Raw genomic sequence first — 27,981 nt, 5'->3', positions numbered from 1 at the left:
AGAAAAGAAGACTGTCTAATTTATCACAAACCTACAAATCAGACACGCCACATCTCTCTGCTTAACTCCTTTTTCAATATGCAATTTTTATAAATATGGTATGTCGCGGAGAGGGACAGTAGGCTACAAAGTTATCCACCCTCCTTGATGAACTCAGATGCCTTGCCTAGCCTGACCAATAAGAGCCTGATTTAACTTATTTAGGCTACAGCCCTCCCCTATGCTCCACAGGCGAATCAGGGAGCAATCCTACCCGCGACGCACTTTAACAAGTCTGCTGCAAACAAACAAAGTAAAAAAGCCAAGTGAACCAACGACAACGAGATGGAAGATGGGCATTAACTATTCGTTCTCGTTCACTGAAAAGATTCGTTCCTGAACAGAAATTCGTTCACTAACATGGCTTACTTCACGTCTCATCTTCGAGTGGATTTCAACATAGTTAGAGGGTCGGTCAGTGAGGCTAACGAGTTGAGTTGTCATTGCTGAATTAAGAGCCAGTTTGAAGTCTATACTCACATAAAACATCTTTGGATGAGACTTTAATATTAAACTGGAACAAATATAGGCGTCTGGACAGACCTAGGATTTTCAGATAGACGGGCTCCAGACAGACCTTTCCTATGATGAAATGGACAATGGCGGTCACTTAAGAAAAACCCACTTTTATCGCAAACTGGGTAAGAACCAGGGTAAGTTGACGTTAAGATTACTGCTGATGTTAACATGATAACTTGGACGACGACGATGGCTAATATAAAACTTTTTGTTCCAAAGATTCAATGCATAACTCCAGTCAGTGCCTAGAAACTTAAGAATAATGACTCTGAATTGCATGTCATTGACTTGTAACTTTACAAATAGCTATTTTGCTGATGAAACCGTGACTTGGACTGTGTCCGTCCCAGTTAAACGTTAAAGCACCGGCTACGGAACCAGTGTTATGGATCAACTTGCATCCACGTTAACGCGACGATTGCTGATGTTTTAGCTTGATTTACCCTTTTCTTCTACAGATGTGGAGGGTCGCAGATTCGTCATTTCACGATAGCCTGGGAGATGTTCAGTAGGCTACTTATTTTACAACTAAAAACACATCATCATCGGCACAGTAAGTACGAACGTTATAAGTCAATACAACAATGAAATTACTTTGGAATACGTTCACATCCCATTAGACCACCAATCTTGTCAGAATAGGTAGGAATCGATGTATCCTCTACATCTACAACATAGGATAATCCTTGGGGGTATTTAAACCAACTGAATGCTCATGTCAACTGTTATCTGAGGTCTGGATGTTTTAACAGTCGTTCTCCGCGGTTTGTTTAAAAAGAAAAGTAGGCCTACCACATATCATGCGTGACATGACTCCCGCATAAAGTGAGAGAATGAGCAAGAATCAGGCTTTATGCACACCGTTCGTTCCCATCGTTGCATGTGTCTGGCAGCTGCGTAGTGGTACTCCTACGTCCGGTAGCTGTGTATTTACACCGCCGACGTTTCTGCTGCGGTGTTGCTACTACCAGGCCTATCTCTCTGCATTTAGTATGCCTTTGATAGTTGCCGTCCATACACAATCAGTTTGGTATCATCCATGGTTGATAAGTGGTCCTAACAGTGAAGATCAGAGCGAGGCCAAGAGCGAGAGAGCGCAACAGAAAACTACTAACTTATCAATATAATGTAATCCTAGCCTACATTGGGCTTGTATATAGTAGGCTACACGTGTAGCCTCCACTTTACCCTTTCATAACATGCAATTGCAAATATGGTTAGAAAATATCATGTATATGTCTGTCCTATCTGTGACATATTGCCCACAGATCAAAACTGCAGTGAAATATGTCAGCTATGTAATGTTGCTGGTATGATGTCAATGTGATTATTAAAACATAGTTTTACTGTCTACTTTTGCTGACATTAAGCACATTCTTAATGCTTACCTCACACGTGGAAAAATAGCCTTCATGTCAAAATTCTAGGCCTACATGACTCACATCTGAGACTCCTGTCTCACGCAGGCAGTGTGTATGCTCTAACGTGTTAACATGGGCGCCAAAATGAAAATCCACAGGTAACCCAGCCAGACACGGAGACACGGAGAGCCCTCTTCGACGTTGCAAACCCTCTCCGAGCACCTCTCCGTGGCCTGACGTGCACCTCCCACATTTTTTAACTATCCGACTCCGTCAATCCGTCAATACATCGCTGTTTACCTTGTGGGTAGTAGTATGCCAACATTAGATAGCTAGCTCAGACTCAGGCAAATCCCCTCAGATGTATTTTTCAGTTACAATAACGGGATTTTTACATTGCAGTGTCTATTTCTCTGTAACTTAAAAAAAAATCTAAGCAAACAAACAAACAACTTTTATGTACAAATACGACCATCTACGGAGTTTGGTCCGCCGCCATCTTTAAAAAATAAAAAATAAAAAATGCTTTACAACACCCACAACCGTCGGAGAACCATAAATGAATACGAGTCCGTCAAGTCAACCACGGAGTAACGGAGTCGTAGAAGTATATTTCGGCCTTTGCAGTACTGATGTATGCTGGTGAAGCAAAACACTTGCTTTGCTTTGAGTGGGCGAACAGGCTGAACTAGCAAGCTAGTTATCAAGATATACACTGTATATCCAGTCACCTGTCTTTATATCAGAACTGTCAAGCCCAGGATTAAATATCTAATGTACCAGGAACAACAACCCCTTACTAGGCCCTCCAAGGTGTTGTCAACCTCTAGCAAATTAAGCAGCCGAACAACAGCATAATCCTGCAATTTTCAAAACGCCAGAGACCACAACAAACTTCGCTCCTCATTCGCTCGCTTTGCCCAATCCCAATCGCCTGCCTCCAACAGAAATGATTGGAACACACAACTTTGCTTTGCTGGCATGTATCAGTACTGTTACACTTCTTGCATATCGCCTGCATTCTGTGTGAGTGGGCACTGCTGCGGCTCAGCGGTGTGTGTGTGTTAAGGCCTGTTTCACACTGCTTGTGTTGCATGGTGGCTGCGTTACCTGTCGATTCTCATTTGGGCGCCCATGTTAACAGATTAGAACATGTACACTGAGTATAAGACATACATCTGGAGTTGCAGCCGCAAATCAATCACATATTCATATCATACCAGCAACATTACATAACTGACACCTTTCACTGCAGCTTCGATGTCTGGGCTATATGTCACAGACATGACAGACATATATTTTATGTAATAATTATATATTTTAAGGTAATTCTGGGTACAACCTGTCAACTTTCTTTTTTGGACCACTCATCAACAGTGGATGATACCAAACTGATTGTGTATTAATGGCCATAAGGCGAACTCGATGCAGAAAGATAGTGCTGGCAGTAGCAGGGCAGTAGCAGAAACGTCAGTGGTGTGAATAAACACGCAACCGAGCTGCAGCAGTTCCGTAACGCAAACGTTTGGCAAAATGTTATAACTCTTCGGTCATTTGTCTTGGGTGTGGCCAGTGGACTCCCTGGTGCCCCGTAACATTTCTGAATGAGTTTATCGCTGTGGTTGCTACAGAGTACAATATTCACAGATTATGCTGGAGACATTGTCCTTACCATGTCAGGCATATTTCCCATTGGTTTGTATTTACTCAACATGTTGAAATTTGAGCAATTTTCACATCATTTTTACAAACTCTTTTGAACTCCATCTACAGAGTTAATCAGATTCCCTTGCAATGTGGTTGGTATAAACTCCAGACATATGTGATGATAAAATGAGAAGGAATAGTGGATACCTCAAACGAGGGCGTTATGTCTGGCAATTGATTTGCTTGAGGCCAGATTCAAGGGTGTTGATGGTCAAGACACAGTTGCTTTTTACATTCATTGAATTTGGCATGAGCACTTTGCCCTGACACCATTGATGTCACGCCCCACCCACCCCTTGCCCCGTTGTACGGTTTGACTTGCACTGTAGTGTGAGGGCCCTAGGTCCCTGTGACAGGGGAACCCATTTTTTAATTCATTAAAAATTCATTTTGAGATTACTGATTACCTGTTGACAGCTATGTTGTGTAATATAATCCTTCATTAAAATGTGTAGTCTAATAAACCACAGTTAAAAAGGCAGAGACAAGCTAATTGAAGCTTTAAATATACATACACAGAATTATGCTTGAACTAATCACACAGTGGTTATACATTGTGATTGATAATGACAGAAATGAGACTGTTATTATTTACTGTAGTATCAGTGTCTATTCAGTTTCATGTGCTGATGTGTGACCTCGCATTTCAAGCAATGTTTTTTTCTTCAGTGTCAACATCCAGAGTTGAGTTTAATGTCAGTATAACTGTTTCATTTGCTACAGTTGATCAGCCGGTCTCCAATCATGCAAGATAAATCAGGAGCAGTGGTCAGCGATGTGCACATCGACTTGAACTGAAGGACTTACGTGCAGTTACTCTGTGGTCACCATGGGGACGGCCTCTTCACTGGTGAGCCCCGGTGAGGTCATTGAAGACGCCTATGGTGGCGAGGGGGGCGAAGCGTGTGAGATACCCGTGGAGGTGAAGCCCAAAGCACGTCTCCTGCGCAGCTCCTTCCGCCGCGGCCCCAGGGTGATCGGCGCCAGCTTCAAATCCACTGGGTCTGTGGACCTCGAGTACACCGCAGAATACGAGCGTCTTCGTAAAGACTATGAAATCTTCAGAGTCAGCAAGAATAACGAGGTTGCGTCCATGCAAAAGAAAGAGGCCAAGTTGGATGAAGAAAACAAGCGACTGCGTGCTGAGCTACAGGTAGGAGGCTGAATTCAGACTAAGCAATTTTGTTTGAAATAACATACACAAATGAATTAACAAATGCTTTATCAACTTCTAAAGGCTTTGCAGAAAACCTATCAGAAGATCTTGCGTGAGAAAGAAAGTGCTGTGGAGGCTAAGTACCAGGCCATGGAGAGGGCCTCTACATTTGAACATGACCGAGACAAGGTCAAGCGACAGTTCAAGGTTGAAGGCACCCTCATTTTTTATTTCCTCTTTTTCATCAATGAAATTTAGTTAATTGGTGCAAGTCCCACCTTAATGGAATCTGGTGTCTTAACATTATGGTGTCTATTGTGAAGACCACACAGGAGAAAGGTTAATTGTCTCTGGTATGATTAGCCAGTTGGGAAACTTCCAGAGATGATTATGCCTATTCACAAATTATTTTGCCTTCATGGCCAGATATTCATTTCTTTCTTTTTCTTCATATTCATTTCTGATTGACAGATATTCCGGGAAACAAAAGAGAAGGAAATTCAGGATCTCTTGCGAGCAAAGCGGGATCTAGAGTCAAAGCTGCAGCGGCTACAGGCTCAAGGTGTCCAGGTATATGAGCCAGACGACTCTGACTCCGAAGAGAACCAAACCACAGTGACCGGTACGACCCACCAATCATTATTGATCATTATTGATCATTCAGAATGTACGACCCACCAGTCATTATTGATCATTATTGATCATTCAGAATGTACGACCGACCAGTCATTATTGATCATTCAGAATGTATTAAAAACAGACAATTTGAGGCATGCAAAAACCTTGCCAGGACCAACACCACCACAGTGGGTTCAGATGAAAGCTTGCTATCACGCTCTGTGGTGTCTTTTGGGCAATGTCGTTTGTGATGTCACAATGTGAAAGCTTTTTTTTACATTTTGGCAGGTGGATCATCCTGGTCCACAGAACTAACCTGTCCATAACCTGGGCAGTTAGTGGGAATGATAGCTGCGTTAATCTGTCCTTCACATAACCATATACAATCAAAATGCATTTTAAGGAAAATATAAAAACCTGTAAAAACATACATCAAACTGTGGAAAATTGCTGTATGCTGTTAAGTGGTCTTATTGGTGAAGGCATTATTATTACACTCCTTTTGTTTAAAAGACATGTTATTACAAGATGTAAATGTGGTAACGGTCAGTTACATGAAATTTTTCTTTATCATGACCATAATATTGCTTTCATTGAATTGCTTGTATGATGAATGTTTACCTCCTCTCTCTGCCCGGCTCCAGCGGTTGGCATGCAGTGTGAGTACTGGGGCGGGGGAGCGCTGGGCAGTGAGCCCTCTATGGGCAGCATGATGCAGCTCCAGCAGAGCTACCGGGGACCAGAGTTTGCTCACAGTCTAATGGATGTGGAGGGACCCTTCGCCAACGTCAGCAGGGGTGTGGACATTTATTTCTGTTTGTTCGCATAGTGTGTGTGTGTGTGTGTGTGTGTGTGTGTGTGTGTGTGTGTGTGTGTGTGTGTGTGTGTGTGTTATACATGCGTTCACATTTCATAACATAACAATGTCCCACAGAGGTCATTTACCACACATAGTGTGTGTGTGTTATACATGCGTTCACATTTCATAACATAACAATGTCCCACAGAGGTCATTTACCACACATAGTGTGTGTGTGTTATACATGCGTTCACATTTCATAACATAACAATGTCCCACAGAGGTCATTTACCACACATAGTGTGTGTGTGTTATACATGCGTTCACATTTCATAACATAACAATGTCCCACAGAGGTCATTTACCACACATAGTGTGTGTGTGTTATACATGCGTTCACATTTCATACCATAACAATGTCCCACAGAGGTCATTTACCACACATAGTGTGTGTGTGTTATACATGCGTTCACATTTCATAACATAACAATGTCCCACAGAGGTCATTTACCACACATAGTGTGTGTGTGTTATACATGCGTTCACATTTCATACCATAACAATGTCCCACAGAGGTCATTTACCACACATAGTGTGTGTGTGTTATACATGCGTTCACATTTCATACCATAACAATGTCCCACAGAGGTCATTTACCACACATGTAAACATCTGCAACTTCTGATCCCACAAATACATTTGCCAAAAAATTTCATTTGGCAGATTTGTAATAACTTCAGTAACTAAATGTAATAAATGACTCGCACTGAAGCTGAGTGTTGGGATGTGTTGTAATACCAGGTACAGTGCCTTGCAACAGTATTCAGCCCCCCTGAGAGTCTTCATGATTATCCGGTTTACATAAGATACTTACACATATACAATGTGCATGTGGTTGATGGTGTGTGTGTGTGTTTTTCCTAGATGACTGGGATACAGCTGTGGCCAGCCTGTTGCAGGTGTCTCCTCATATCTCTAAAGGCCTCTGGAGCAACACAGTGCGGTGCTATGTCATCCACACAGAGGACACCAGAGATGAGCTCCATCACTTTATTGAGGTACAAATACACATACTTTATAGAGGTACAAATACACATACCTTGGCCATTGGGGTGATTACTTAACCCCCAGAAGTCCGGGGCTTGATTCAGGCGCTTTGGTGGTTCTGACATGCTCTGAGTACATATTATTGTACATGAAGGTAGTATGGCAGATTTGTATTTACATTTGTATTATAATCATACTGTAAAGGGTAGTTTTTCATACGTATGTGCTAGAATATGTGCAAAACTGAACCACAGTGACTAACTGTTTTGGTGACTTGAAGAGATTCTCTAGGGTCTTGCTTTATGCTGTACGCATAAAAGCGTTTAATCAGTCCATTCATACAGTGAGTAGCCTAAGCCCACACTAGCACACAGCAAACTATGACTGTAGTTATATAACTATAACTTATGAAGCATGTAACATTACCTACTGCACACAGAAACTCAAGATTAGTTTGTTTTTAATTATGTGGCGTATTGCTACTCGTCATTAGCCTGGATGCCAGACGAACTTAGCCCCGCCCACAAAAATTTAGGTTGGGAAGTTCGGTCTGGCATCGCTCCATTGGGGAGAAACTATCTCCTCACAAAAATCTGTGAGGAGATAGATAGACCAATCAAATTGTCAGGGCGGGCTTTATACGATGATGGACAGATGATCAACCGTAACGTAATCAACCACGTCACCAAAGAGCGCTTGGGTTGAATTTGTTTTCAAAAAACATGGCTGCCGCTGGAGAGCTGAAATGTGGAGATTCGAGTCTGTTTTAGAAGACATTGACAGCACATTCATTTTGAAAGAGGAACAGAGAAACGTGATCAAGGCATTTGTCGATCGAAAAGATGTTTTTGCCGTCCTTCCTATGGGATCCGGTAAAAGTTTAATGTATCAGCTGGCCCAGATGGTCTACGTTATGGTCATACTACGTTACTCTGATTGGTTGTAGGTATATCCAATTGAGCGAAGATGCATTTTTTTTCCTGGTTCGGTTGAAACACGCCCCATAATCACAGCCCAATGGAGAGATATCAGACTCATATTCTGACTAGAATTATGAGTATGACATCGTCAGGCTAACTCGTCATACCACCACTGCCAAATAAGTTATGTTAAAAACGTTAAAAACGTTAGCCTATCCTAAACACATCAATACACCTACACAACACCAAATAAGTTATGTTAAAAACATTAGCCTATTATAAATACATTAATATGCCTACACAACGTTAGCCTATCCTAAATACATTAATACGCCTACACAACACGCAAATCTCCTTGTGTGATATTTTCAAATATTTAAATGTACTAGTAGTGTTGATAACGTTTTAGATCCATAGTGCACTAAATTTCATTGACCTTGGAATTTTAAAGTTTCATAAAAATAAAATTGGCTACTCCAACTCACCATGCCTCTGTTCACATGTTGCACGGACAAGTGGACATGCATTGCATCTCCTTCGAAGGAATTCCTTATCTCCTTGCTAATGGCAGGGCTTGCCTCAAAATACAAGACATGCTTAGTGGCGTTTTGTTTACAGTGGATTGCTGCAAAGTCTATATCCTTCATTAAAGCCACAGGCAATGACAAAGTCTTTAGCATGTGAGTAGGAAAACGAATAAGGGAGTGAGTGTTTATGCTGTCCTGCTGTTACTGAGACTTCAGAGGGTTAACCTGGACATATCGCGATTCTTGACAAACAATTCTCGGCTATCTTAGCCCCATTTACTGCCAGCTTGGTGCAGTTTAACCCCATAATGTTATTGCACAGTCAACTTATAATGTACACTCTGTGATAAATGCTCGGCCATCCACCAACTGCTACAGAAAAAACGTCCAGCTTTGCTTGGATTGTGCCTAATATATATATATTTTTCTGGCAGCTTCTAGTATTATGGCTGACAGCTCTTTGGAAGTCCCCCTTAATTTCACCTGATTGTTCACATGAAGCCATGCCTGTTTAGATGGGGAAAATGACACGATTTGGGAACCAACATCAGTGGATAAAAGGAAGGTTAGGTGAAGCTCAAGCAACCAACTTGTCCACACCTCATATTACTTGAATCTCACACAGTTTCTCTGAAAAGTTTGCTTTGCTTCTCAGGCCTCTAAAATGAAAGCAATTATTTGAAGTTGGTATTAAGAGAATGTGCATCAAACTGAGCCAGTGTGGTGAACAGTATACTCTAATTCTATTTTCCCCCTTTTTCCTTCAGATGTATTCTCCCACATTGCGGAGGCTTTGTGAGCGCTTGGGCCACTTCTATCTGAATGTGTATTTTCCCGAGGACACAGCCAGTGTTGCAGAACGGCGACGAGAGATGGAGAGGAGCTCGATATGTGTCTTACTACTTAAACCCTCTGCTAACAGGTCAGTTGTGATATGATACTTAAACCCTCTGCTAACAGGTCAGCCGTGATATGATGCTGAATTGTCCTTGTCATTTTGTAAGGATCTGGTCTGAATTTTTAAATCTCCAGAAATGTTATTTTATCCTCAGTTCGTGCAGTTGTAAGAAGAGTGTGGGATTCAGGAAATTATTTATTGGTGTTGGCATTTAAACCATGAACTACAAATTTCAATCTTTGATAACAGCTGATATAATTGACTTGATTAACACCTTCAATTCAATAACAATTTCCACTTCAGTTTTTCTGTCATGCAGTTTTTTGATTCAGTTGTGACACTACTAGATTCAAAGGCTCCCAAGACTTTGCCCTGCATTTCTCAGACTTGGCCATAGTGGATATTCCTTCAGATGTTTATTGGAACAATATGTCGGTCAACATATCATGAAAATACCCAACTGTTTTGTGTTTGGGTGTGTGCTCGTCCTTGCATCAGATAGCACATTATCCCTGTCCTATAGTCCAATTTCATATTTAACAGAGGGCAGTTCGAGGTTTAGAAAATTCACATGGTAAACCTAAACATCTATTACGACGACCAGTCCCAGTGTTGTCCGACACGGGGATGAAGTGGGTTTTTGTGACTGCTGTAGAACTGCCACTTAGGTTAAAGCCCCATATTCTTTTTGTACCTGTCTGGTAGTCTCTGTAGCTATGTGTTAGAGGACGCAGAGGAGGCTTTTGTCAAGACCCCAGACTCCAGGCCTCTCCTATTGTACCTTCGAACAGTGGATGGGAAAGATAGCATCAGTGGGACCACCAGAGAACTGCTGGAAAGGGTCAACAATGCAGACAAAAATGCAAAGATCAAGGTAAGTGCAATAATCCCATTAGAAAACTTAATTATAAATGCAGACAAAAAGGGGGCCGTGCTGTGCAGATTGAAGATTAAGATCAAGGGGCCAAGTAACATACGCTACCCCTCAAAAGTTTGGAATCACTGAGAACACAGCTAATAATCCCCAGACCCCAAACCTGAATTACAGAAAGAAATGAAAATGGCAGAGTGATTATTATGAAAGTGTTTTGAAATGTATCATCTTCAATTATGCTCCAAATGTTCAATTATAATTCAGGACTAAACCTGTACTTTAATACACTGTGGCCCAATCTTGTCTTAAGGTAGTGGACCACGCTGGATCTCCAGAGGACGGGGCTGCTCTGATCCACCATCAACTGGAGAAAATAATAAAGCAGGTGTGAACCGTGATCTAACCTTGTTAGACATTTCCTTTACTGTGTGTTCAGGAGCTCATTTTGAGAGATTCAGACAAAACCAGGTGGGCTGAATTGCTAACCTTCGCTAATTTTTTAACTTTTTTGTAGAATGGGTATGGTACTCTAATTTAAAAAATCCTTCTGAGATTGACCACTTGGACCAGAGTTAGAGCTTCACCTGTTTTGGGAGCCAAGGGGCCTCCTTTGAAAACGCAAATTCCAACCTTTATAGGTCTCAATTTCGAAGGGGTCCTAGATCAAACGTACTTGATAAAAAGTCTTTAGGGAGGGTAGAGTACACCAACAGAATTGTGAAGCTGGGAAGTTTGAAGTTGGCCACTAGGGGGCGCTCAAAATGCTCCAAATCTTAATTTCTCCCCAGGGTTATCTTGAAACTTCAAGGGAATCCTAGATGTTTGGTTTCTGATGTATTTCATTTGCAAGGGACTGACCTAATATGAATCTATTGATGTTTTGATGGGGCAACCTTCGAAACGGTCGGGAATTAGGCTGGTGGGCCTTTTCTTAACAACTCTAGGCTAGATCCCAATTGTTTTGTTTAAATATCTCTCAAAAATGAGAAAAATGTGTTTACATTGCTGGATTACAATACATTCCAAAAATAATATTACATTGTAAGCAGGTGATGAAAAGTATACAATTCTTTCTCTGTTTTGCTGCCAGGATTTGTTGGGCTTGAAGCTAGTTGATGACGGTGAGCATTTGGATCTGTTGGAGGACCAAGCCGAGGTGGAGGCCAGTGATGTTCTGTGGGACGAACATGATGAACAAGAACAGATTGAAACCTATCAGAAGATATGCAGCTCTACAACCCACCTTCATTTTGACAAGGTTTCTCTCTGTCACTCAACATTCCTTTCTTTTCTCCCTCTATTCCATACATTTTGCCATTTTGTGCTTAATTTTCCACAGAGATGAAGTTAAAGTAACACTATGGAGCAATTTGGCCTTAAAATTAGATTAGATTAGATTAGATTCAACTTTATTGTCATTGCACAGAGTACAAGTACTGAGGCAACGAAATGCAGTTAGCATCTAACCAGAAGTGCAAAAAGCAGAAGAGTGCAGAGTATGTGCATATGTATAGTGGTATAACAAAAATAAAATAGGATATATACAGTATGATATAAGATATATGGGGTATGAACAGTAAGAACATAACAGCTATACTGGATAATCTAATCTGGCCCTGCCTCCTGCATTATTATTTCCTGACGTTTGAATGAGCTCGTGGGGCCTACATGGTGTCAAAACCTATACATTGAAGCAAATTTGGAATTACATGTACAACTACATGCATTATTTATTAATGGATGAGTTCAATTTCAAACTGGATGGATATGGCAACACAGTCAGCCAAAATTAGTCTGGAATGCCATATACAACGGCACTCAGGCCATGACCATCATACCTGGTGCTTTAGGGTCCTGTGCATCGTCTTAATAGTTCCAAAGAGCAACTATGTTCTCCCTTCGATCTGTTAGAAGCAAACTCCTAAATATATGTTCCTAGCACTGCTTGAGTCATGTTTGCTTTTTACTTATTTGCTTTAACTTCTAATTCCTCTTTCGGTCCCTGAAATGTTTCATGTTCTTTCTCTATGTTGACATGACTTGGCATCAGTGGTGATCCTTTTGGAGGCCTCTAGGGGGCACCAGGAGGCACTGGTACAATGGCGTAGAAACCTTAATCAATATTATTGCCAGGAAACAGTCACATTTCCACTGGTTTATGACCGTATAAGGAAGGAGTGGAGTAAACACCCAAAAGGCATTTATGTTTTAAGCTGGATCTAACTAATGACCTGACCTAAAGTCAAAGTTCTTTTTTTTTTTCTTCTGTTTCCCACAAAGGATACATTTCAAGTTTATCTTTGTACCTTTCCAGACTTTTTGAGAAACCTTTTTGAACTCGTCTTAGACTATTTCTTGGACTCTTCTACAGACCAGATTTACAAAAAGTTGTTCAAGAAAATGTGTTCAAGAAAAGGTCAAACTGTTTGGTTTATCTAGTCTGATGAAAGTTTGTCATGAGGCAATGAATGTTAAACAAGCTTATATAAGCCACTGTGAATGTTCAAGCATCATGTTATTTACTATACAGATGTATGATATCACAATTCTTAGATTTTCATTTAGACTGAACATGTATTACTATTTTATAATGTCATAGGTCCTCACAACCATAACCATAACTGGCCCGTTTTCACAAAGCATGTTAAGGCTAAAAGTAGCTCCTAAAGTAGCCTTAGAAACTCCAAAATAATGGGCTTGTCAGTACTAACTTTGGGACGTCTAAGAGTAATTCACAAAGTCCCTTAGCACTAAAGCAGCACCTAAGTCTGGGAGAAATGAGAAGTACTCCTAACTCATTGAGACCAACATCCAAACGAACAGAAAACATCAGTTTCTTGCGTGGATAAAAGTGCTACACAATATAAACTAAATATTTTGATAAACTTAGAGTTACATTTACTCTAAATATATAAAAACCATGAATGATCAGAGGGCATTGACTTTCCCATCTTACGACGCCGCTATCTTCACTGGAACCATCATGCACATCATTTGTATAAAGATTCCAATTTTATATTTTACATTTTTATAATGATGTGCGTCAGGCTCGACACTTGTATTTTGCCCAATACCAGTCTTATCCTAACTAACTTCCAGAGACTAATAGAGTTTGTTTTCCTTTGTCAGTATTTAACTCGTCTGAATGACCTGGTGGCGGCTCCTCCTCCCACTCCCCCACTGTTGGTGTCTGGTGGACCAGGCTCAGGGAAATCTGTCCTGCTTGCCAAATGGTATTGGGGAAAAAAACCTCTGTCGTCACTGTTTTAGTTTTAAAACTGTATATCTATTGTGTTGATGTACCTAGTATGGTGTTAGATAAAGCTACTATGGTCTGCAACTGATATTTTTTCTAAACTATTGATCAAGCCATGAAATGATTTTCAATCTGTCTATTCTAGGGTTTGTTGTAACTCCTACAACAGGTATATCATTCATAGAGGTTAGCCATAGCTGAAGCCCCTTGTTGCCATCCATAAGGATAGGGGTTGTGTTGGGTGGCCACTGTAACAGCACAGCTGGATTTAATGAGAGCTGCTTTCATGTGTCGGCTGTGCTGTTGTGGTTTGGGCAGCGCAACCATGCCACAGAGAAGGTAGCAGAGACATCAAAAGTGATCTATGAACAATGTGCCTCATAAACAAACGAAATGGTTTCATGGTTCTCAGTTCAGCAAAGACAGGTTACCAACAGTGCAGGAAGCAGTTAGGTTTAAAGCCAAGACCAATGCTGAAAGAATCCAGTTGTACGACACCCTTGCAAAGTGCAGTAACAGCGACGGAAAGGCCATAAAACCTGAAGGACAATTAGCACCCTAGCACCCTTCAGTTGCTTTTTAGATGATTTTTGTAAACATTGGGTACTTTTACACCACCTCAACCCCCAGATTGGTTTTGCATTTGCACTTAAGGTTATGGCATTTCAGGGCAGTTAGCTGTATGGACAGGCTTTGATAATATACATGCTCCACAGGATTGAACTGCAGCAAAGAAACTCTCCCAACACAGTCATTCTCCATCACTTTGTTGGTCGGCCTTCAACTACAAGTGCAGAGCCTGTGCTCATCATCAAGCGTCTTACTGTCAAGGTAAAGGAGTGTAGGTAAATGCATTGCCATACAGAAGGGTTGTGTGATACCAAGCCAAGAAATATTTTTCGAAGTTACCTAATATTTAATCTGATGTGCATGTAATAATTTGTCTTGGCGAGCTCAGGTTTTTACCATTTACGTCTGTAGCTGTGTTGTAGTTGTGATGTGTGTGTTTTCTGTAGCTGTTACAGCACTTCTGGTCCATATCAGGGCTTACTATGGACCCATGCAAGGTCCTGGAAGACTTTCCTCGCTGGCTGGAACGCTTATCAGCACGTCGTCATGGCAATATTATCATTGTCATTGATTCCGTCGATCAGATACAGGTGCACATTCTCACCGGCTGGGGTCCATTTTGGTGGTAATAGTATAGTGGATAAAAACCATACAGTTATTGCATCTGTGCCCAGAAGAGCCATGTCTAGCAAATAAAGGAGATACAATACGCAGACGTGCATTTTGTCTGGATCTAGTCGTACCTTAAGGCAATCTTGTCATTCTGTCACGTGTCATCCTGTCACATGAATATATGTTTATTTGTGCCCACATCAATATTGGACCTCCTCACTTGTGAACTCTGTGTTAAATTGGAAAAAACAACAATTTGCTTTGGTTGTTTGTTGAGAGATTTATGTTTATGGTAGATTAAGGAACTTGTATTAATTTAAATTCTGTGGTCTGTGTAGAATGCAGAGCGAAACATGAAATGGCTGATTGACCCTCTGCCTGCTAATGTCCGAGTGCTGGTGTCAGTCAATGTGGAGACGTGCCCACCGGCCTGGAGGTATGGAGAACACAAACACTCATGGGAATACAAATATGGATGTGACTGTACATATTTGCACTTTCTAATACATTTGTAAATTATAAAAAATATATTGGAAATGAGTTAGTTCTGATCAATCTATTTCCAGTGTAATAACTAACAGTGGCTGTGCTTCAACATGGTATAAGCATGAAGTGATTCAGTCCAGTCAAATAGATGGATAGATGGATAGAAGTGACAGATAATCAGAATAGAATCAGAATAGAATAAAGTTGACCAATTTAATTAAATGAATTTGGGTGGGCAGAGCAGAAATGTAGGTGGGAATTGCCCACCGCTGCCCACCGCTGCCCACTTCTAGATCTGACGTTGCTCCACTGGCTACCTACTACATTTAGAAATGATTAAATGTTTTATTATTATTACATTTGGAATGATTAAATGTAGATCTTTTATTATTTGTTTTAGGCTGTACCTGGATGAACACCTATAATTAATGAAGACTGTCACATTGTTTTTCACTGTCCCTTGCTTTTCTAATCAGATCCTCCTTTTAGTCCTTAGGACTGACTGAAAAATAAAGGAATATAAAGCTTTCTCACTCCTAGCCTGTGCAATAGTCCCCTGTGTTGGGTCCTTTCCCACACTTGCCACAAATTATTATTTCCAGTTTTATTCTTCATCTCTTGAATGTTTTTTTTTTTTGTTCTCTGCAAATTATTCTGTTTGATGTCATTCTCTTTGCATTTGATTATTTATGGACTTCTTACATTTTTCTTAGTCTTGTAAATCACTTTGAAGCACCTTCTTGTTGGCTTTTAAATGTGTTAAGTAATTTTAAGTGACTATTATGTGGTGATTTCCTCTAGGCTGTGGCCTACAGTACACCTCGACCCCCTGAGCAGCAAAGACATAAGGAGTATGATCACCATGCACTGTATGACAGCTGAGATTAACCTCAGCAAAGAACAGGTGCGTGTTAGTGTTGGTTTGTGTACACATGTTTCTGTATGACATTCGTGTTTGTGAAGCTTTAACATGGCTGTCTTTTAACAGGAGAAGAAATTGGAGAGACACTGTCGGTCTGCACCTACTTGTAATGCTCTATACATTTCCCTTTTGGCCAGACTTTTAACAGAGTAAGTATCAACAACCCTCTTGGCCAGACTTATAACAGAGTAAGCATCACCAACCAGAACTGTAAACTTTTGTTTGGATTTGGCCAGGTATATAGGAAACTTGCCTGGTTTTACGCCTTCAGTCATAAGTTATGAGTGATGACTGAAGTCATAAGCAATAAAATGCTTTTGGCATGTTACCGGCCTCAAGCCTAGGGGAACTGCGGCCACCACAAACTTGAAGATTCAGAACGGAGAGACTGTGTTATTCAATTCAATTCAATTCAATTTTATTTATATAGCGCCATAACAATACAATTATCTCTAGGCGCTTTACAGAGCCCAGAGCCTGTTATGGCATGGAGACAATCAAGTTCTTTATTAAAGAACAAAAATAAAATAAATTGTATGAAATATACAATTTCCAGGCAAATATAGACACAGTTCATCAAAATAATAGCGGAAGTTCAATGCCAAAAGGCAACTTCGCACACCAGAAAATCAGCTTTTTACACCCATTACAAATGTGTATTATGTTAAGACACAAGTACAACAGAAAAAATGCTACTCACATTCACACAAAACATAAAATGTATTCCAATATGCTTGTATGGGCTAAGTCTACACTTAAAGCCCAGAGGGGTTGCTGACTGAGCACTTGATTGACACGCTTACTTGTTAGATGTAAAATAACGTTCCAGCTTTGTTCTTGGTTATGGATGCTAACTGGCTGAAGCTAACTCTCCGAAACCTGCCCCCCTGCTTCAAACCATGCTCCCCAGTTTCTTCTCTTATCCTACCTGATTTGTTGGGTGTGCCCAGCTGGCAACATACCATTGCTCCCTAGTAGACTGGCGATGACTGAGAAAAGATGCAGTGGACAGGGGTATGGCATACTACGATAAAAGAGGGTGGGGGGGGATATAAACGTATTACTTATTTCCAGCCACTACAGGCAGTTGGCAAAATATGGTATGAGGTCAACATTAAACTGCTGCTGTGCAATGCCTCTACTGTAGAAAGTGGTTGCCAGGGTGTTGCTAGGCAGAGTTTAAGGTATACTAGGTGATGCCTAGGATGTAGTAGTAGTAATAATAATGATAATAAAGTAGTGTGATATGTGGTGTGTTTTATAGCAGTAGGTTTGGCTGGTCGCTGGAGGAGACTCTTCAGCAGTGTGTAATGTGTCACGATACAGTGTCACTGTTTCAATTTGGCCTGAGGATGATGCTAGACTCGCTAAGGACAGATGAAGAGAGACACATTATGAAACAGGTGACCCCCCCCCCCCCCCAAAAAAATTACTTTCTGTTAAAAAGAGTTTTTCTTCCATTTTGTCACTTGTATGCTTGGTCTTGGGGCTTTATGCCAGTGTAGAACAGATAAACAAATTTAATTGACTTGAATAAATAAATATGAATAATGATAAAAATGTGTTTGTTTTGAGAATGTGTCTTTATCTCCACAGTTGCTCTGTTTATTGTATGCCAGTCATAATGGAGTCAGTGAGTCAGAGCTGTTGGAGTTACTGCCAGAGCTGGCCTTCCCCACCCTCTCCTCTTGGCTCTTCAGACTGGAGTACCTGCTGGTCCTGACCCTGGGCTGTGGCATCATCCACTTCAGACACCTACAGGTGCGTTTCAGGACAGACACCTACAGGTGCGTTTCAGGACAGACACCTACAGGTGCGTTTCAGGCGGTCTCCCAGAACAGAACCATGGCAGATGAATTAATATACGTATCAGGGTGAGCATGCTAGCATACATTTCGTAAATGTACACAATACATACCAACATAACATGGTATATACATGATGCATACAAAATTGATAGTTGATAAGGTGGGGAGAGAGCGTTCAAGTATTAGAGAGCATTCAGCTTAGTGGGTATACAGTGTGCTCATGGGTTACAAGGGTAAGTAGAACAATAAAAGAGAAAACTATGTCGATGGTGGCAATTATTTACATTGCAGGTAAATCTAGCACAGAGTATGGGGTAGAATAAGTGAATGGCTGTGGTGGGGTTTGGGAGGATTATGTCAATGCTGATGTTTCATTTGTATAATAAAGTGGTGTGAAGGTTTTAATCAAGATTCAAAGGGACATTTCTCATGTTTTTCTCAGCGTCACCAGCATAGCTACTAACTTTAGAGGGCAATAACGTAGTTGAAATCTCACGAGGGCTCACCCATGCTTCAGCCCTTGTTTGTATAGTATAACTGGTGTGATCTGTTGTGGTAATTTCAATAAATGTGTGAAACAAGGCAAATTTAAGGCATAAGACATAGTTATTGGATTATAAGATCAGATTGAGGTCAACGCTCATGATTGGATCCCTCTTGTTGGTTTTGATATCGATCATGATATCGATCATGATATTGTCCCATGGTTGTGTGTAGGCATGTGAGGCAGTCAGACTTGAGCTGTTGGACGGAGGGGAAACGGTGGCCACATACAGAGAAAGGCTCATCCAACACTTCAGCAAGCATCTCAGGTAACATAACTCAATTTGTGTTGTCAACTTGAAAATAAATATGCACACATCCTGTCCAAACAGAAGTTTAAGAACGGTAAACAGCTGACAGTGGTTGTTTTGCAGTCAACACAGGGTGACGTGGCGAGTAGCTGATGAGTTGCCATGGTTACTACAGCAACAAGAGGATAAGACGAAGCTCCAACTAAGTCTGCTGAATTTGTTTGTGTCTCAGAATCTGTACAAGAGGTGACGAGGCCATTCATTCTTTGATTAATTGATTGGGTCTTAACTTCTTATCTTAAATATCATTCGCTGGGATGTCACTCAGTTTTTTTCTCTCTCTCTCCTAATAGGGGGCATTTTTCAGAGTTGTTGACCTATTGGCAGTTTGTTGGGAAGGATAAGGTGTCCATGGCAACAGAATACTTTGTGTCCCTGAAGTGCTATGAGCAGAGCTGTGAGACTGAGGACAGCATGAGACGCCTGGCCAACTTGTATGAGACGCTCGGCCGTTTTCTCAAGGACCTTGGTCTGCTCACTCAGGTTTTGAAACGCAAAGACATACATTGGCACACACACACAACTACACTCATACAAGGGTTTGAAGACATACATTGGCACACACACACACACAACTACACTCATACAAGGTTTTGAAGACATACATTGGCACACACACACACAACTACACTCATACAAGGTTTTGAAGACATACATTGGCACACACACACACACAACTACACTCATACAAGGTTTTGAAGACATACATTGGCACACACACAACTACACTCATACATGGTTTTTCTCTGCTCTGCTAATACATATGAGATGAATTAGTGTGGAATATGTTTGTTTGAGATCCAAGCATTGAAATAGCTGCCAATGTAATGGTAGCCAGCGGGTGTGGAGCTGTGCAGTGAGTAAACATCACTCCCCGCAACAGATGCTAGCAGTCATGGGTTTTGGCCTCATAACTAACATGCCACCTCCCTTGTCTGAGGTTGCAAGTTTGAATCCACTGTGGGACTGTGCTCTCACTCAACGCAGGTTACAATGGTGCTGTAGACCTGGAAGAGGAGTGAATTTAAGAGAGGGTGACTGTGCTCTCACTCAACGCAGGTTACAATGGTGCTGTAGACCTGGAAGAGGAGTGAATTTAAGAGAGGGTGACTGTGCTCTCACTCAACGCAGGTTGCATAGATGCTGTCAACTTAAGAGTGTTGGGAATCTGTTAATTATAATTTATGTGTCCTTCTACATATTCTTTTAAATTGTATCTTGATGGATGTGAAGGCAGAGATTTACACCTTGGGTCAGATGCCACACATTCCAGTTAAAAAGGCTTTTTGTAAAGGACGGCCCACCTGTTTCTTTAGTAGATTACCATGGCAGACAAATCAATTTAGCTCTTATGCAAGAATAGGGCCTCTACTGTTTCTGAGTGATGGGTTGCTTGATTAATAGGCTGTCGGGCAAGACTAGAGATAATCCCCTGATTAAAAGAAGTCCAATTTCAGCCTTATTTCCCAGAGAGTAGCTGAAGGGCTCAGGTTTGAATATTGTAGGGAAGATCAGGGAGGAAGGTGTTGGGGGAAACAAGGTGATCTTGGAGATTTTTTGCAAATGAAAAGGCATCTGTGATAACATTTCATAACACAAATGGAAAAGCACTGATTCAAACGATGTCAGATGTCCATGGTAGACACTTGAATGTATCTGTAAACAGTAAAAAAGGGCCAAGCACAGGAGGGGAAAACGTTTTTCTGCTCTTGCTTTCAGGCAGTAGCACCTCTGCAGCGCTCCCTGGAGATCCGTGAGACTGCGCTGGACCCAGACCACCCGAGTGTGGCACAGTCTCTACACCAGCTGGCTGGAATCTATGTTCAATGGAGGAAGTTTGACAATGCAGAGCAGCTCTACAAGCAGGCGCTGGAGATCAGTGAAAGCGCTTATGGTCCAGAACACGGTTCAGTTGCACGAGAACTTGATTGCCTTGCCCTACTTTACCAGCAGAAGAACAAGTACACACAACTTTGTCTTTGCTTTATATGTATAATAAGATCCAGTTATGTTGAATTGAATACTAACAGTACTTTACACAGTGCGGGCCAATTTGACCCATAACATAATGGATGTAATAGTAGCATAGTTTGGGGATATGTCATCTCATGGTGTCTCAAGGATTATCAGATAAATCTGAGATGGTATGATGGATCCCCATAGTTTAAATGACATGGAATGACCCTCCTGTGTGTCATGCTTCTTCTAGGGTTCCTTGGCTTTATAAACTCTTTATTGGCTAGCAAACATACAGTGCCTTGGCTTTATAAACTCTTTATTGGCTAGCAAACATACAGTTCCTTGGCTTTATAAACTCTATATTGGCTAGCAAACATACAGTGCCTTGGCTTTATAAACTCTATATTGGCTAGCAAACATACAGTGCCTTGGCTTTATAAACTCTATATTGGCTAGCAAACATACAGTGCCTTGCTAAAGTATTCAACACCCATCTCATCATTCATCATTAGCCATCATTTTCTCAATTACAAAAGGTATGTACACATATTTTAACAATTTTCAGGAGCATATATGCAATATTTGTCTGCTTAAAAATAACAACTGAAATATACTACTTGCATAAGTATTAAAGCCCATGTGCTTTTGAGTTCCAGGTTTAGATTATTATTCACAAATGATAGAGATACCACTCATTTTACCATTGCGTTACTTTTAACTGATCATAATTAGGTACTACCTATGCGTGGAGGTAGAGACCTCTCTCTGCATGTAGAAATCAATCAGTCTGAAGGTCAAGGGTCAGAGAAAAAGAGGACTAATGGGACAAAGTGATTCAAATGCTTAAGTGAGGAAAATACTCATTCAATACAAAATGCATTAAATACTCATTCAATACAAAATGCATTAAATACTCGTTCAATACAAAATGCATTAAATACTCATTCAATACAAAATGCATTAAATACTCATTCAATACAAAATGCATTAAATACTCGTTCAATACAAAATGCATTAAATACTCATTCAATACAAAATGCATTAAATACTCATTCAATACAAAATGCATTAAATACTCATTCAATACAAAAGCACAAATAACCTGTTGCAGTCTGTTTTAAAACTAAGGCTTGGGACAGGGTTCGCCTTCCAGCAGGACAATTACGGTTTCTGAGCCACTCCAGTGTTGCACTTGCATTGTTCTGAGAGTAAAGTGAATGTTTTAGAATGGTCCAGTCAAAGCCATCTGTCAAAATCTACTGAGAATGTGGCACTGCAACCCAGAACCGCCATTCCACACAACTAGATGATCTATATAAATCTACCTAGAAGAATAAGGAGAAAAACTGCAGACCAATGTGCAAAGCTGGTACCTACTCACTTCAAGAGACTTCAGGATGTTATTGCAGAAATAGTTGAAAATATGAATACTTATGCAAGCAGTGTATTTTATTTATTTTAGTAGACAAATATCTTCTTTTGCATTTAAAATATACTACAGTACAACTCATCACAATAAAAATACTGATTGGAAAAATCTGTGTAAGTATCTTTTGTAATTGAGGAAATGGTTATGACTTTCAGCCAAGACTAATATGCTTGCTCAGATTCTGTATGATTTTCTTGGCTTCTACAGTTGGCCCTACCTAACCTACTTGACAATGAGAGACTGAAGTAGTAAGGCCTGTTTGCTAGATCCATTAAAAAAAATGAAACTAGCACAGTGGGATGAAGTTAATATATTGGTTTTTGTAGGTACGAACAGGCTGACAAGTTGAGAAAGAGGTCTGTTAGGATTCGTCAAAAGATGGCTCACCAAAAAGGCCATATGGTGAGACATATGAGAAAAATGTTCTATTTGGATGTTGTACTTGCCCTCTTGTATGTGTATATATTATGTATAACGCATTGATAATGTACCTCAAATGCTTTTGAATTTTCAAGTGTACTCATGTTTCCCAATACGTCTCTGCAGTACGGCCAAGTGTACTCATGTTTCCCAATACTTCTCTGCAGTACGGCTTTACTTTGCTGCATCGACGGACTCTGCAGCTGGAGGAGCTGACGATGGGGAATGACTCTGCTGACTGTGCCAAAACCCTCAACGAACTAGGAGTTCTCTACTACCTGCAGAACAATTTGGAGTAAGTGTAATATCTCGCAACGCACTAGAAGTTCTCTACTACCTGCAGAATAATTTGGAGTAACGAGCCAGTGATAAACACATTTTCTTAGGCCATTACTTTATGTCATGTAGTTGCTGATCCAGAATGGATACATGAGTCTTTTCTAAACTGCAAAGAAACATGTAACTATCGCAGACAACTTAATCCCACTATTATAACTATGGTAACGATTTATTTTAAAGTTAACCACAGCTTGGACATGTTGGACATATGACGATGACGAAGATGACGATGTCTACTTTGTTAATCGATGTATGAAGAATGATCAGCATTGACCTACCATAAATCAGTAATGTATTATGATGCAATGTTTCCCTTGAGTGTTGTGAGCATCTCCTTGTCCTCTTCCCAGGACAGCTAAAATGTTCCTGAGCCGTTCTCTGGAGATGCGCCAGCGTGTTCTAGGGCCAGAGCACCCAGACTGCGCCCAGTCACTCAACAACCTGGCAGCTCTGCACTGTGAGTGCCACGAACACGAGAGTGCAGAAGAGCTCTATGAGCAGGCGCTGGACATACGCAAACGAGCCCTCGCTCCAGACCATCCCTCCCTGGCCTACACCATCAAGCATCTTGCCATACTATACAAACGCAGGGTAAGAATGAAAACAGAGGTGGATATGCAGAAATAATTCTTACTGATGGTATTAACTGACTTATTCAGCAGTACATATCTTACCGTGGTTATAAACTGTTAAACAGTTGAATTAACTTTTTAATTAATTAACAGTTTAATAAACAATATAATAAACAATAAACATTAATACACTTTAGAATGCTGCAGAATGTTCCATCGAATTGAATGGGCCCTCCCAATATTCAGAGGTCCGGTATTTCTTGATAATGATCGCTAAAAATGTATAATGACCATTGCCATTGGCAAATGGTTTTGTGCTTTTGATTCATATCTAACATATCATTCCGCAAGTTGTCCAGTTATCAAAACTGGAATACATTTTAAGTCTCAATTAACCACCTACCCTAAATCCACTCCACTCTCCTTTACATGAATAGTGAGAATCAAACAGTCCCTAGAGGTAGACATTGCGTAAGGTGCCTTAAAGGCAGAATGAGTAAGATATGTTAAAGGTGTTGGAAGGATTTGTTAAAGTTGCGTACATTGTTTGTACACTACAATTGGCAGCATGTGTGGGAATTTTATAGAGCATTATTCACTTTATAGTTGAGAATTCAAACAGCACTACAAAATGGCTGACTCACTATGTGGTGGACTATATAGTGGGTGAGAGGATGTTCCGTGTGGCCATTACCATCTCAAATGATATTATTTTGTGCTACCGGAATGCTGCATCACCCATTATCCTGTATTTATGACTTGTTTGATCCAATGTTTGCATGGTAGGGTAAGCTGGAGAAGGCGGTCCCTCTGTATGAACTGGCACTGGAGATTCGTGAAAAGAGTTTTGGGCTGAAGCACCCCAGTGTGGCCACTGCATTGGTCAACTTGGCCGTCCTTTACTCCCAACTGGTGAGAAGCAGCAGTTACTGTAACCATTCTTCTTTCTAAATAATAATAATAATAATAACATATAAACATAAATAAGATAGTGTTAGTGCAGTGCAGTGGTAGTGTCTGTGCACCCAGATCCAGAACCGGTTGGATCCAGACTTGAGTCCAACCTGACGTCATTTCCTGAACCCACTCCCCATCTCCCTCCCAGTTGCCTCCTGTCAACTCTCCACTGTCCTATTATTTTAAAAGGTCAGGAGGTACACCAGTGCAGAGGCGATAAGATTAAGACACTTGTCCCTGCAAAGACATGTTGAGCATCTAGTGAGCTGTGATTCAAACCAACTTTGTGCTTTCCCTGAAACGCCCAGACTGAACAGTGTACAGTGGGGGATTTCGCAGTGTCAAACTGATGAATTATTATTATTCTGAGACAGGAAATCAGAAATGTGCTTAACACAGCCTTTTCAAGAAGCTTTGATAAAAAGGGGAGAAGGTGGTGGGAATAGGGTCTAGACTTTAGAGGACATTTTGTAGAACGGCTTTGTTGAAGAAGCATTTATAGCTCTTCCTCGTTGGATAATCATTTCACTCATTCTCCCCTCTCAATGTCCAGAGGAGGCAAAACACACCCAGAGGGATTGGAGAAGTGAGCACTAATAGCTCCAATGTTTTTAGTCAAAAAAGGTCCCAAGTCAGCAGCAGAGAGGGAGGTGCTTTTATACTGTTATTATACACGCCTCGGTTTTTAAAGTACTTTGAGCTACACTCAGTGTTTGAAAAGTGTCATATAAATGAAGATGATTAAGAATTAGCTAAATTGTTAAAAAAATAATAATAATAATAATGTATTTGAATTCTAGAGTTTTTGGTTGTTTGTTTCATCATGTTTATTTTTTATTTTTTTTCAATGCAGAAAAAGCATAGCGAAGCATTGCCCCTCTATGAGCAGGCTTTAAGAGTGTATGAGGACAGTCTAGGGACATCTCACCCTCGTGTCGGAGAAACACTGAAGAACCTGGCTGTGCTTAAGTAAGTGTTTGTTCAAACAGTTTAAATGTGTGATGGTTCCCAAAAAAATGTGGGTCCGTTAAGAGAGCATTTTCAAATTTAGAGTGAAAGAAATATTAAGGATACATACAGTATGTAGCTGTCAAGCCAGTAAAGGTATGGTTGGATTCATTGAGTTGCCTGTATTTACATGTTATGGTATTTCTGTTTTTATGGCTTTCAGTGGAAATCAACCAAATTACACTAATATCTTTTATCCATATCAGCACAATAGCAACTTAGTCGCTAACTAACCATTATGGTAGTCTATATATTTCATCACTATTAATGTATTCTGTGGTCTACATAGATAGTTCATTCCTGTCACGGAAACTGCTGCGTAGAGAATGTGTTCTCATTAAAAGCCGGTTCCCAAATTATAGTAACTAATTCTCACAACATGCAGTTTTTCTCTGTCACTTTGGCACATTTCTTTGATCATAAATAACAGTCTCAAAAGTACTTTTTTTCAACCTCCATACCATCTAGTCACTTGTGCACATCATGTGAGTCATTTCTAATTCTTGTGAACAAATTACCAATACTTTGGCATGTTCATGCATGCATCAAAATGTATTGTGCTGCCTCTTTGAATCTAGGGATTGATTAATTCCGTCAGATCACATTTGATATCAAATGTATGCAGATATACACAAAGTTCTGAAGGGTTCACAAACTTTCTAGCCCCACTGTAGCTAACATTGGTGCGCACACAAAGAAAAACCAATGGCAGAGAATACCAGTGGTCTTATATGTTGCATGCAAGACATTGATCCTTTAAAGCCTGCTTGAGTCTAGCTGCTGCTGTTTTGGCCCTCTCCTTTTTGTCTGCTATCCAGAAAGATTCCATTGATAAAACATTCTCTACACGTTTTATATCCAATATAACAATTATGGTGCTTAACCCTGTGTCTCTCAATTTTAACCAGGATTATAAAAAAATATTCTCTGCACTAAGATGAATGCTATTTTTAGCCAAATACACATGAGTGGCATGCCACTGAAAGGAGTACTTGGATAGTCCTCTATTTAGTCCCCTATTACCAAAAGACTTTATTTTAGTCTCTGGGTGCCATGGTAACAAAAGCAGCTTTGTTGGCTGCATCTGTTTCACAGCTGGCCCCATATGGAGAAATATAGGATGCCTGCCAGCAAATCAGAAAAGAGCATGTTTCATACTTTTATTTAGAGTACACTTACTTTTCAAAGGGAGGGCTATAAATGAGTCAAAATGATTTAATTGAGGAGATTCTAAACTTTCCAAACTTTCTGAGGTCAGACAATGCGATTGAAATGAAGAGTAAACAAGTAACCAATATCTTAATTAGTTGAAATGATTAATCATACATATATTTTTTATTATTTTTTTTAATTTAATTTAATTCTCAAATTCGACAACGGGCTGAAATGGTACACTGATGTTATTGCAAAAATAGGACATCAAGACAGTTCTGTGAGGACACGCTGTGAATAACGCATTACTCTTTCTGACAATGTCTCTGTTTCTGTTTTTTGATTGATTGCCATTTTCCTCCTACTCACTTTAGGAAATGGATATGTTAATTGAGGAAATGGTTATGTGAATTGATGAATTGATATGTTAATTGATGAATGGATATGTTAATTGAGGAATGGATATGTTAATTGAGGAATGGATATGTGAATTGATGAATGGATATGTGAATTGATGAAATGGTTATGTGAATTGAGGAATATATATGTTAATTGAGGAAATGGTTATGTTAATTGAGGAAATGGAAAAGTAAAATCAGGTTTAAAAGTCTTGGGCTAGTGCCACTTCTACACACTCCAGCAGAAACATAAATAGGTAACAAGGCATTAAAAAAACTAGGGCTCACTTTGTACATTTCATTGATTGCTTTAATGTGTGTTTGATAGGAAGTGCTCCTCATATATATGCTCAGTACTATGTGATCACTCTTCTCCCCTTAGTTATGAGAAAGGCGACTTTGAGAAGGCTGCCGAGCTCTACAAGCGTGCAATGGAAATAAAGGATGCAGAACCGTCACTGGTCTGTGGCAAAGCAGCTTCGGTCCACTCATCCAACGGAGACACTTTCAGCCTCAAAAGCCCTAGCTTCCACCCTCACACACCCAAATGATATTGACCTTTGGCCTCCACCCTCAGACACCCAAATGATATTGACCTTTGGCTTCCACCCTCAGACACCCAAATGATATTGACCTTTTGCCTCCACCCTCACACACCCAAATGATATTGACCTTTTGCCTCCACCCTCACACACCCAAATGATATTGACCTTTTGCCTCCACCCTCACACACCCAAATGATATTGACCTTTGGCCTCCACCCTCACACACCCA

General features: G+C 40.4%; 1 protein-coding gene across 2 annotated transcripts; it reads left to right on the top strand.

The window, feature by feature from the left end:
* The first annotated feature begins 71 nt into the window (after positions 1-71).
* Positions 72-27,809, top strand: nphp3 (nephronophthisis 3). Of its 2 annotated transcripts, none has more exons than XM_031583764.2 (29): positions 72-680; positions 1,017-1,111; positions 4,350-4,779; positions 4,864-4,989; positions 5,254-5,404; positions 6,045-6,197; positions 7,124-7,257; positions 9,461-9,615; positions 10,297-10,465; positions 10,776-10,850; positions 11,556-11,723; positions 13,595-13,698; positions 14,438-14,552; positions 14,738-14,881; positions 15,242-15,339; positions 16,191-16,293; positions 16,378-16,460; positions 17,576-17,714; positions 17,908-18,072; positions 18,837-18,931; positions 19,037-19,159; positions 19,267-19,456; positions 20,693-20,934; positions 22,688-22,763; positions 22,949-23,076; positions 23,471-23,711; positions 24,479-24,604; positions 25,503-25,618; positions 27,590-27,809. In XM_031583764.2, the coding sequence occupies exons 3-29, from the start codon at positions 4,456-4,458 to the stop codon at positions 27,756-27,758; spliced, it is 3,912 nt and encodes a 1,303-aa protein (XP_031439624.1). In that variant the 5' UTR covers positions 72-680; positions 1,017-1,111; positions 4,350-4,455; the 3' UTR covers positions 27,759-27,809. The 2 variants fall into 2 exon arrangements, with proteins under 2 accessions (XP_031439624.1, XP_012676699.2); XM_012821245.3 differs by having other exon boundaries at positions 72-692.
* The last annotated feature ends 172 nt before the right edge of the window (positions 27,810-27,981 follow it).

Source organism: Clupea harengus, chromosome 17 (assembly GCF_900700415.2).
Source record: "Clupea harengus chromosome 17, Ch_v2.0.2, whole genome shotgun sequence".
NCBI lineage: Eukaryota > Metazoa > Chordata > Actinopteri > Clupeiformes > Clupeidae > Clupea > Clupea harengus.
Note: the sequence above shows the minus strand (reverse complement) of the source record. Positions and strands in the feature narration are given on the sequence as shown.